Genomic DNA, 11372 nt, shown 5'->3' with positions numbered 1-11372 from the left:
TGAACTCAGGTCCTCCTGAATCCAGGGCTGGTGCTTTATCCACTGCGCCACCTAGTTGCCCCCAACATCGGTCTATTGTAAGGACACTTTCTCCCCATACTACTTTCGTGTTCAAACACACCCCTCCAAGTCAGGTGACTTGAAACTGACAACCACGTGCCGGACGGGGTACAGAGAGTGGACTTCAGAGCCAGGACCTGGGTTCAAACAGCACCTTTTCAATCTACTGCCTGTGCGACCTCAGGTGTTTGTGTCCTCATCAGTAAAGAGAGGGGAAGGGGGAGGGGGGGCTGGATGGCCTTCGGGGTCCCAGAGCCAGCGGGCACACAGTAGGTGCCAACTAAAAGCTCTAGGTGCGCGGGGATCCAAGGCCATTCCAACTTGGTGGAGGGTGCGTGGGCTCACGGGCAGGGGTCTGTGGGTAAATTAAAATGGGATAAAAACAAGATTTCACTAAGATGCCCCAAACACCACCTCGGTACAGAAAGGGGGGGCTGTGCCGCCCTTTCCTTTTCCAGAAAGGGAAAGTGAGGCCCGGAGGGTGGGGGAGCGGAGCCCCGGAGGAAGGATTCGAACCCGCGCCCCCGGGCTCCCGCCCAGTTCTCCGGGTGAGTGACAGCCCCGGCCTCGAGGCGGGCGGCGCGCCGCGCCGCGCACTAAGCCCCCCGGACGGGCGGGGGCGCTGTCGGAGGGAGGCCGGCCAGCACACAATGGGGCCAGGGCGGGGGGCGCGCAGAAGGCGCCGGGGGTGCCAGGGCGGAGAAGGGAGGGGGGGAGGAGGGAGGAGAGCCGAGGGTGGAGGGAAGGGGAAATCGGTCGGAGTCCAGCCCAGCCCAGCCGAGCCGCAGGGCGGCGGGCGCGGCGTGGCGGCGCGGCGCGGCGGGCGTGCGTACGTGAGTACGTGCGTGCGCCCGTGCTGCTGCCGCGGCTGCGGTCGCCGCAGCGGCGGCTGCGTGCGTGCGTGCGTGCGTGCGGACGGTTTGCGATCAGGCAGCGCGGCGGGCAGCCCCGGCCTCGGGGCGGGGCGGGGGGGGAGAGTTATATTGCGGGGTCCTTCCTCGCTCGCCCTGGTTCCTCTCGGAGCGGAGACGGCAAATGGCGGACTTCGATACCTACGACGATCGGGCCTACAGCAGCTTCGGCGGCGGCAGAGGGTGAGGCGGCGGGGGCGCTAAAGGAAGACGAGGCCCTGCGCCCGCCGGGCCTGGGGAGGCGGGATGGGCCGGGGCTGAGGGCGGGCCGAGCCGAGGCGAGGAGGCTTCCCGCCCCGCGGCGGGCGGCGTGTGTGCGGAGGGAGGCCGGGCCCGGCGGGCGGGCGGGCGCGGGAGGAGACGACAAGGAGGAGGATGAGGAGGCCGCGGCCTTGGCCCGACCTGGCCCGCCCGGCGGTTAGGCCGCAACCCGGCCCGCCGGGAGCTGCAGCGCGGCCCGGGCCCAGCCAGTGAGGGGAGCGCGGGGAGCGGCCGAGGAGGCTGCCCAGGCCACGGGCCCAGCCCGGCCTGCATCCCGGCCCGGCCCCGATCCTCCCCGCTAGCGCCCGGGGTTAAGGTCGGGGCACGGGGCGGGGGTGCTGCTCGTGCGCCTTCGGCTTCCCCGCCTCCGGTCCCTCGCCGGGTCCGCGGCCTTTATGCCCCGGCCTCCCCCTCCCCCCTCCGTGTCCCCTCCCCGCCTTCTGTTCTCCCCCCTCCTCCCCCATTTCCCAGAGGGCTGATGCAGACCTAGGGGCCCCCAAGGGGAAGGGGGGGATCGGTCTGTTACCGACAGGAGCGCCCCGCATCCTAGAGCATCCTTCCTCCCGTTGCTCCTCCAAGGGCGGAGGGGTAGGGAAGGCCCCGACCCTCCTTCCGACTTCAAACTGGGCGGGGGGGGGGCGGTGGTGGCACAAGTGTGCTTTTTTTTTTTTTTTAATTTTAGGTCTTACAAAAGATAGCTCCATTCCTTGGTCAATAAAAACGTCACTTATTAACTGGAGGAAACCGCATTGGGTTTTTTTATTTGTTATAATTATTGGTTACTTTATAACTGTTTTTACAAGGAGGGTAGGAACATTGTTATTTCTGCTAAGGGTACGTAGGTTTTTTTCCCCCTTTGCTTTTCTAAAAGAATTAGTTACTTTGCTAGGGTAATAACAACAGTAGCTAATAACATCTAGTTCGTTGTTTAAGCTGCTGAGCTACATTAATACCCCGCCTCCCGAGTTGGCGGCCCCCTCCCCCGCCCCCGGGCAAAAAAAAGAAGAAAAAAAAAGTATCTTCGTTGAATGAACAGTTGTTTGTGTTAATGCACTGGCCCGAGAACAGCTCCGAACGAAAGGATGCTTTTGTACGTGCACCAACGATAGTAATTAGTCAAATACGTGTATCGTTCTATATAGCACGAGGTCTTGATTGGTGAATGCGTGGGGCCTTGTTTAATAAAAATTATACTTTGAATAATATAATAATTATCTTGCCTTTGGCAGGTTTTTCAGGTAGCAGCTTTTTGTACATCATTCAGTATGAATTATAGTGATAATAATGAGAGTAGCTTGGAGCATATGTAGTTCGATTTAGAGTAGAGTGGGTCTTTTTTTTTTTTTTTTTTTTTAGTGAGGCAATTGGGGTTAAGCGACTTGCCCAGGGTCGCACAGCTAGTAAGTGTTAAGTGTCTGAGGTCGGATTTGAACTCAGGTCCTCCAGACTCCAGGGCCGGTGCCTTATCCACTGTGCCAACTAGCTGCCCCTAGAGTGGGTCTTTAAGCCTACTTAAGCCCAATCCTAAAGTGGAAAGACCATTAATTAGCTTTGGAGGAAGACCTGGGCTTCTTATTCCATCTCAGATACTTCCCTGTGCCTCATTTCCCCATCTGTAAAAGGAGGGGGTTGATCTAGGTGACATCTTAGGTTCCCTCTGGCTCTAGATAAGTGATTATCTGAGTGGACTCAGGCATTTTCCCCTTTCTGTCCAAGAATAATATAATTCTTGAGCATCTCAGGTGATTTTGTAGTTTGAAAAAGACCAGTTAATTTGCAGCTTCGTGGAGTTATAGGCAAAAAAATTCCTTAAAGATGCTATTTTAAATCAAATGTGTTATTCCATTTCAGACAAATCGGCTGGTCAATTCAAAGGATGGGCAGTTGTATAAGTTGGAGACCAAAAAAAAATGGGAATGGAGGTGGAGTAGTATTCCATCTTAATTTGGAATCCAGAATGCATCTTTTTATTATATCCTCAACTCTCTTATTACATGTCACCCTTATGGAGTTAAGAAATTGATTTCATATCTAAAGAATTAAATGAGACTGGTTTAATTTCCTAAAACTTCTGTAGCCTAGGACTTGAAGGTAGCTATGGTGCAAGGAATAGATTTAGAGAAAACTAAACACAAAGTATGCAATAAACTCAAAGTAAATAATGAAGTAATTTACATTTTATCCCAAGAGAACAGTGGTCTCTAGCGTGATTGAAATTATTGCATCCAATAGTATGTAAGAACTGTTGTTGAATGGGGAGCCTGTATTATTCAAACTGAAGTTTCAGATGCTGTCTCCATGGTATGTATCATGAAGGGCTAGGTTAATTTAGAAAATACTGTGTACCTACTATGTGCAAGGCGCTCTTCTGAGTGCTGAGATACAAAGAGGGGGGAGCTTAGTGTGTGTCTTCAGTGCAAAAGAGAAGCCTGGACTGAGTGTATACTTCATTCAGAGGACCTGGAGACCTTATCCTCTGGGTAGAGTCAGGTTTACTACATTCTTCCTAAGCTTTGCACTGTCAAAACCTAACAAGCCCTCCCCCCCTTTTTTTTTCCTCCAGGGGATGGGGGGGGGGAAGAGCAACTGAGTGTGGACTGTTTCACAGGCATTTTGCCGCCATCCCCCCACTCCCAACTCCACCTACTTCTGGCAGATCTTTTACCTGATATGTCAGTCTATTCTTTTTTGGTTAATTTATTACCTTTTAGAAGAAACATTAAGAAATTTGGAAAGCACTAAAGTGACCAGCAGGTGAGGGTCTTATTTTTTGCAAGAAATTGATAACCAAATCCTAAATAAATGGACATAAAAAATTTTGAGCGACTATTTTTGTGACTTGTAAATTGCTTTGTTTCTATCTTCTTTTTTCCTATCGGGGGTGCAGTTATTAAGGATTGCTATATAAATGGACTTACAGGACTAGAGCTCCATGAATGCTTAATATTAGCAAAGCATGTTAACCTTGAAAATAGCAATGGGATTGGGGACTTAAAGTCATGGGGACTGAGGTTACCAGAATGTTAAATGCTAGAAATAACCTGGTAAAGCTGCAACTTCAGTGGCGCAGGGTTAACTCAGCCAGGTTCAAACTTAGTGCATTTAGAAGAGATCTTAACTGCATTTGATAGAAGTTAAACTTGGAATGTGTGGGGTCGGAAGCTTTTTTTAAGTTTTAGCTCCAAAGAAATGACAACAGTTTTAATTGATGTTTGCTATGTCAGCTGGTAGAAATAATTGGCATCTGTAATTGTCAGTAAAAGCCTAAACCCAGATCTCTGCCATATGTGCTTAAGGTGTGCTGGATGCTGAAGTTTCCCCACCCCTACCTTTTAACAAGTCACTATCTTGAGGGGGATGAATTTATTGTCAGTACAGTACCCTGCTATCCACAACTTGGTTGTTGGTTTCTTAGTGTGATTATAGGAATGGAAGAAATTGTTAGTGGTTCTCTCTGGTTCTTCCCTTACTGTGCCATGAAATACCTTCCATCCCCTAACACTCTTCCTCCCCCCTCCACCTCCATTCTCTAAGTGTCTGTTGCTGTATCTCTAAAGCCTTAGGGTGGTTAGGGAGGATTTTTTAAAAAATTATATGAAATAATGGTCTTATATCTGACTCAGTAATAAACAAGTATCATTATGGAGAATACAAATATTTTTTTATTTGAGGTTTATACTTAGAATGTGTAAACTTATCTGAGATCCCCCAAAATGTTGTTTTGGTATTTCCATCTCGCCTGAGAATTTCTAAATCCCACAATTCCTCTTGGATAGAACTGACTTGATAGATGTAGATGGGGGGAATACAATAGGGAATAAAAAAGGACCCCCAAAGGTTCAGAAAACTTCAAGGATCATTACAGGTGAGGATGCAACCTAAGCAGAGCCAGTTATCAATTATTCCAATTATTCAGCAAGCATTTATTAAACACTGTGCTGGGATACTAAGAAAACCAGTCCCTATCCTCATTGTTTTTTAATGGGGGCAACATGTCAGTAATTAGGTACAAACAAAAGTGCATATGAAGTGAAAGGCAGTTTGAGGGGAAGATTTGGGAGGTGGGAGTCCAGGTACAGGCCTCCTGCAGAAGGTGGTATTGGAGGCCAATCTTGGGGAAGCATTCTAGGCCTGGAGTCAGGAGACAGAAGCATCGTTTTTGAAGAAATGGCGAGAAGACTGGTAGAGCTAAAAGGGGCCAAGTTGTGAAGGGCTTTATGTGGCAAAGAACTTGACATTTGGTCCCAGTGCAAGTAATAGGGGCCCACTGGAGAGTGCCCTAGGAATTGATGAGGACTGAGCAGTAAAGACCTTATCATACACACACCTAGGACTTCTCCCAATGTTTTATTTTAAATTGAAGTGATAGAATACTATCTGTACTACAGTTAAATTCATAGTGTTGCAAGGGACTTGACTTAAGAGATCTATCTAGTCCAACCCCTATAAGAACTGGCAGACTGCAATACTTATGGTCGAGTCACAAGTCTAAAAGAATAGAAAACAAAATGCAAGCCCGGAAATATCAGGTGGTGGTTAAGAGCGTGCTTCCACATTTATTTTATTTCAGGTTAGTTAGTAATTTAAGGTGACCTGCCAAGGGAAGGAATCCCTTCCTCTTTGTACAATCACAATATTGGGGGGTGGGTATTTTAGAAACAACTTGGGCTATAGAATGGAAATTCATAATTTGAGTCTTAAAATGATTCAGTTATTCAGGAAAATAGCTTTTAGGACCTGGTGTTTCTATATAAATAGGCTTTTGCTCATTTTGTTCTGTCTGCTTTTTGTGTAGTTGATAACATTTGGATCATTTTCCTTTGTTAGCTTATGGTTAACTTGACTGGAAATTCTCTAGCATTTCTAAGGTATCTTGTCTTTAATGGAAAAACTTACCATAACTTAAAACAGTTTTTAATGATTCTCCATCATTTACCAGAGGTTCTTACCATACATTTTCTGGGCTTTGCTTTGAATAGAACATAAATATTCTTGTTTATTATCTGATCACTGAATTTTCAATGTGGTGTGTTTTTCTTTATATTAATATCATTTTACTCCATCATTTTACTCCAAAAGCCATTTATTAAACCCCTACTGTGTGCAATATAGTTCTAGGCTCTAGATCCACTACTGGGATAATTGGTTGGTGCCTGCCTTCTAGGAGACAACACTATGTGGTACACAGATGCTTTCAGGGCTCCAGTAACCTCCCCATATTTATATAGGATCTCGTACAGTGCCGTGGACAAATAAGGGTTAATCCTTCTTTTTTGATGCTAGAGCAACCGTAATGGGACTCTCCCTCTACATCCGGGGTTCTTAATCTCTTGGCATCAGCTAGTGAAACCTGGAGCCCTTCTCAGAATCATGTGAAATGCATAAAATAGACAGGATCGCTAAGGAAGCGAGTGACATGAAAGAATAACTTAGCAAAGCAAAGCTTTTATAAAACAAAGTTGTAGAGTTGTGTTTGATAAGTTATAAAACAAGTTTAAGAACCGCTTTTAGGTTACCAGCCAGTGAATGGAAAGTTTATTTTCTAGAAGCACATCAGAGTATGGAAGAAAGGCACTTGTTTGGTCATTTGCATTGTATATTTTATCATTGAAATCAGCTTCTTGTTCCTGGTTCTCTCAGTATTAGATGCTCAGGGGTGTGATTAGAAAATGTTCCTTGAGTATTAATAAATTATTTGTGGGTGGTTGTTGTTTAAACATCTCTTCTTATGTTGTGGCTTGCCCACCTACGAGAACCTGATTCTTAAACCTTACAGCTCCTTTAAACTTTAAGGCCTTCTACACAGTCCAGCCTCTCTTCCTTCATTTCCTATTCTGCCCACTAGGGCCCTAGCCACGCTTAGTTCTTTGTCTCTTTCGAGCTTCCTTTCCCCTAACAAACGGGAAAAAAAATGTCTTGATCTGATTTCCTACATTCGACCTCCTTTAAAGCCTCTTATTCTTACTTGGTATGTCGTTAATCAGATTGTTTTTTGTGTTTTGTCTTACGAGCCAGGCAAAAGTTCCTCGTGGAAGGATACTGCTTCTCTATTTAGTTGGCCTCAATAGATGTATTTTTGAATCATGCAGAATGATTTGTTTATTAGAAGCTAATATTTTTTGGTGTGGCTTCTTGGATCTCTGAAAACTGGGAGGTGGTTCCCTTAAAGATAAAACTTATTACTGTTTCTTACTGTTCACTGATGCCTAGAAGTCATCCTAGGAGGGGTCTTCAGGGGCATTTGGTCAAAGTTCCCCATTTTACAGATTAAGAAAGTCTCATTTGGTTAAAAGCATCAACATGTAAGGTTTTTGCATTGGGTAAGGTAGGGAGATAGGTGATTGTCTAATAATGCCCCCTATACTCCCTCTGGAGGATCTAGTTCAGACTCCGCCCGGCTTGCTTTGAACAGGTCAAACTTGTGACCATACTCATGAACTGTCTGATTTGTTTTGCTCCAAGTACCAGTCGTGGCCTTCATTAGCAAATGGAGCTGTAGGTGTTATTTAGTAGTACTTGTAAAAACCTTTATTGTTGTTATTAAATATTCATATAACAGACCATATTTATAAAGTTCTTTTATAGCCATATTTAAACATCCTTAAAGTTTTACTTTGCAGAGAAGGAAAATAAGGTATGGAGAGGACATTTTTCAGATTATTGAAATGATATAGTTGAAATGCTTTGCCACATCTGTCTCTGCAACCCCAATGTTCTAGTGCCGCCTTTCCAAAACTACCTTGTGTTTTGTACATATTGATGTGTGTTAGTTATGACATCAGTGGAATATTAATTTCTTGAGGGCAGAGATTGTCTTTTTTGTTTCCACAGAACCTGACATGGTACCTGGCACATAGTAGGTGCTTGAAAAATGTTTAATTGATTGAGGTAGGGAAAAGTATTACCTTCGTTTATAATTTTGCTTCTAATGTGTATCGTCATAATCTCGTGGTATGTGCACTTACGTTCTGGTCTTCTGCTTTCCTTCAGGTAAGTTTCACCAGGCTTGTTTGGTTTTTTTTTTAAGCCCTGTGATTTCCAAAATGTGTAGACTCTAATGGAATATTTCTGGTGAAGCTTTCAGTCATGTACTAATGCCCAGCCAAAATGTAAATAGGTGCTGCAGTCAAACGCTGAACTCAGGAGGAAGGGTCTGGCCTTATGTATCTGCTGCGAATTTACTAGATTGATCTTTTTGGTGAAACCACTGTGCCTCACTCAGCTTTATCTGTAAAGTGGGCTTTGATTTCCAGTGCCCGCCTCATGATTATGAGATCTAAATGAACTCTTTGTAATGTACTTTGTATTAACATAAGATAGATTTACGATTATTTGTACAATTTTCAGTAGGTGTTTACAGTAAAGTGAGCGTAACCTACTCACCAACCCTAAAGAAGACTCCCTTTTTAATTTTGTTTTTTAGTGAGGCAATTGGGGTTAAGTGACTTGCCCAGGGTCACACAGCTAGTAAGTGTTAAGTGTCTGAGGCCTGATTTGAACTCAGGCACTCCTGATTCCAGGGCCGGTGCTCTATCCACTGTGCCACCTAGCTGCCCCTGAAGACTCCCTTTTAATGTCAAATTCTGTAGACCACCTTTTAAAAATATTTTGCTATTTTTCTTTATTTTTTCATCACCAGAATTTCTCCATCTCTCCTTGACCAAAGAACCATCTTATATAGCAATATAATTGCCATGTTGTTTTATATTCATCATGTAAACAATTATAATCCATTTAACATATATTTTTTAAAGAAAAAGATGAGAGCAGCATACCCAATCAGTACATCAAAAAAGTTTGAAAATATAGGTAATATTCCATCCCTGTGGATACCTTCCACCTCTGCAAAAGAGTGGGGTTGGAGTATCTTCTCATCTCTTTTTAGGGGCCATGCTTGTTTTTGTAATAACTTTTTTCTAGCCTCTGTTTACTTCATTTTGTATCAGAACTCATTAATCTTTCCACATATCTCTGTAGTTACATTCATTTCCTATAGTAATAACCCCCTTAGGATATGTCTAATACTCCCAAGGGGGTTATTGATAAAAAGAAAACCCCACATAAACCAAAATATTTATAGCTGCAGTTTTTGTGGCAATAGAGTAGATAGGGAAATGGCTAAACAAATTGTGGTACTGGAATCTAATAGGTCAAAGGGGTTTGGACCTTTAAGTCACTTTATTTGCATAATTCCAAATTGTTTTCCAGAATGGCTGCACTGATTCATAGCCCAACTAAGCAATGTATTACTATGCCAATCTTAGAACTCCTCCCTCTTTTGTCTACTTTGCCAGTTTGCTGGGTGTGGGGTGAAACAGCCATGCTGTTTTGATTTGCATATCTCTTATTAGTGATTCAGAGCATTCTTTTATATGGTTGTCAATAGTCAATTCATTTGAGAACTCTTTGTCCATGTCCTTTGACCACCTAGCTATTGGAGAATGGCTTTTCCTCCTACGTGTCTCTTAGTCTGCAGACTTGCTTAATAGATGTTCTGATATCATGTGGCTTCTGTATCAAGTAAATGACAGAAAACTGTTATGAATTCAGTAATGCTTTTAAGTGATTCTTTTTTTGTTTTGTTTTTGTTTGTTTGTTTGTTTTGCAGGGCAATGGGGGTTAAGTGACTTGCCCAAGGTCACACAGCTAGTAAGTGTCAAGTGTCTGAGGCCGGATTTGAACTCAGGAACTCCTGAATCCAGGGCCGGTGCTTTATCCACTGCGCCACCTGGCCGCCCCTTAAGTGATTCTTAATCTCAATAACATCTACATGTATTTGAAAATAATACTTTATCCTACAAAATTTCTTGTTGAATATTTTGTTAAGGCTGAATAAAGATCAAAATAACAATGCTTCATAGCATTGTTTTTTTTGGCAGGGGGGGCTTCTAATTCTCCACTGAGGACCATGCTAACATGAACTAGTCTGAATTGGAAAGGATTAATCCATCTAGCCCAGCTTTCATCAGTCTCCTTTACAACATTTTTTAGGGGGTGGGGCAGTGAGGGTTAAGTGACTTGCCCAGGGTCATACAGCTAGTGTCAATTGTCCAAGGCCAGATTTGAGCTCAGATCCTCCAGAATTCAGGGCTGGTGCTTTAAAGCACTGCACCACCTAGCTGCCCCTCCTTTACATCATTCTTAAAGAAGATGAGAAAGATCTCTAGGGGCTATCCCTTAGAATTGGCTTTATTTATACATAATGAACTAGCGACAACCTCATAGGGTTGTTATGAGGATAAAATGAGCTAACATGTAAAGTGCTGCACAGACCTCAAAAGGTCATATAAATACTAGCTGTCGTTATCCCTAAACATCCTAACAAGGCAGGAGGAGACTGACTCCCTTTAGCATCTATGGCAGTGAAGGGGCACGGTGGCTAGAGCATCAGGCCTCTTGTCAGGAAGAACTGAGTGAAAATATGGCCAAGTTCAAGTTTTACTGGCTGTGTCACCTGCCCTCCCTGTGCCTCAAGATTTCCCAAGGTGGTTGTTAGGATCCCATGAAATATTCTTAAAGTGCTTAGCTTGGTGCCTGGCACATACACAGGTGCTTAATAAATGTGCATTCTCTTAAGTCCAATGGGTATATTTAGTAAATGTTTATTAATGACATGGACACTCCCCGTCCTCATAGTACTTATTTTTTTGTAGTGTTTTGTTTATTGGGGGGCAGTGAGGGTTAAGTGACTTGCCCGAGGTCACACAGCTAGTGTCAAGTGTCAGGTTGCATTTGAACTCAAGACCTCCTGAATCCAGGGCCAGTTCTTTATCCACTGCGCCACCTAGATGCCCCATAGTACTTATTTTTTTAAAAAAATTCATTAGTCTCTTTGGCATCTTCATTTCTAACTATACCTCTACCCAGAAAGCCTTTCTGTATAACAAACAATAATTTTAAAAAATATTCTGGGGATTATTTCAGCAAAACTAACCAATATATCAACCCTGTCTGATGGTAAATACAATATCTAGACCAGTATTCCTTAGCCTCTCTCCCTGACCTCTGCAAATAAAGGAGGGGGGGGGGTTCTTTTCCTCAGACTCCAGAACTAAGCATACTCATTGTAATTACAAAGTGTCCAGTTTCATTTTTTTTCTCCTTTAAAATTACATTGTAGGGCAGCTAGGTGGCGCAGTG

At 44.1% G+C, this 11372-nt stretch overlaps 1 protein-coding gene across 3 annotated transcripts in view; it reads left to right on the top strand.

Annotated features, from left to right (window-relative positions):
• Positions 1 to 1002: 1002 nt before the first annotated feature.
• Positions 1003 to 11372, top strand: part of EIF4H (eukaryotic translation initiation factor 4H) — a 33677-nt gene continuing 23307 nt past the window's right edge. For all 3 annotated transcript variants that reach the window (XM_043964460.1, XM_043964459.1, XM_043964458.1), the window contains exon 1: positions 1003 to 1154. In XM_043964460.1, the coding sequence (XP_043820395.1) occupies positions 1096 to 1154 (59 nt within the window). In that variant the 5' untranslated portion in view covers positions 1003 to 1095. The remainder of the gene's footprint in view (positions 1155 to 11372) is intronic.

The sequence above is a fragment of the Dromiciops gliroides genome, chromosome 4, assembly GCF_019393635.1.
Source record: "Dromiciops gliroides isolate mDroGli1 chromosome 4, mDroGli1.pri, whole genome shotgun sequence".
Classification (NCBI taxonomy): Eukaryota; Metazoa; Chordata; class Mammalia; order Microbiotheria; family Microbiotheriidae; genus Dromiciops; species Dromiciops gliroides.
This window is presented reverse-complemented; position numbering and strand designations above follow the sequence as displayed.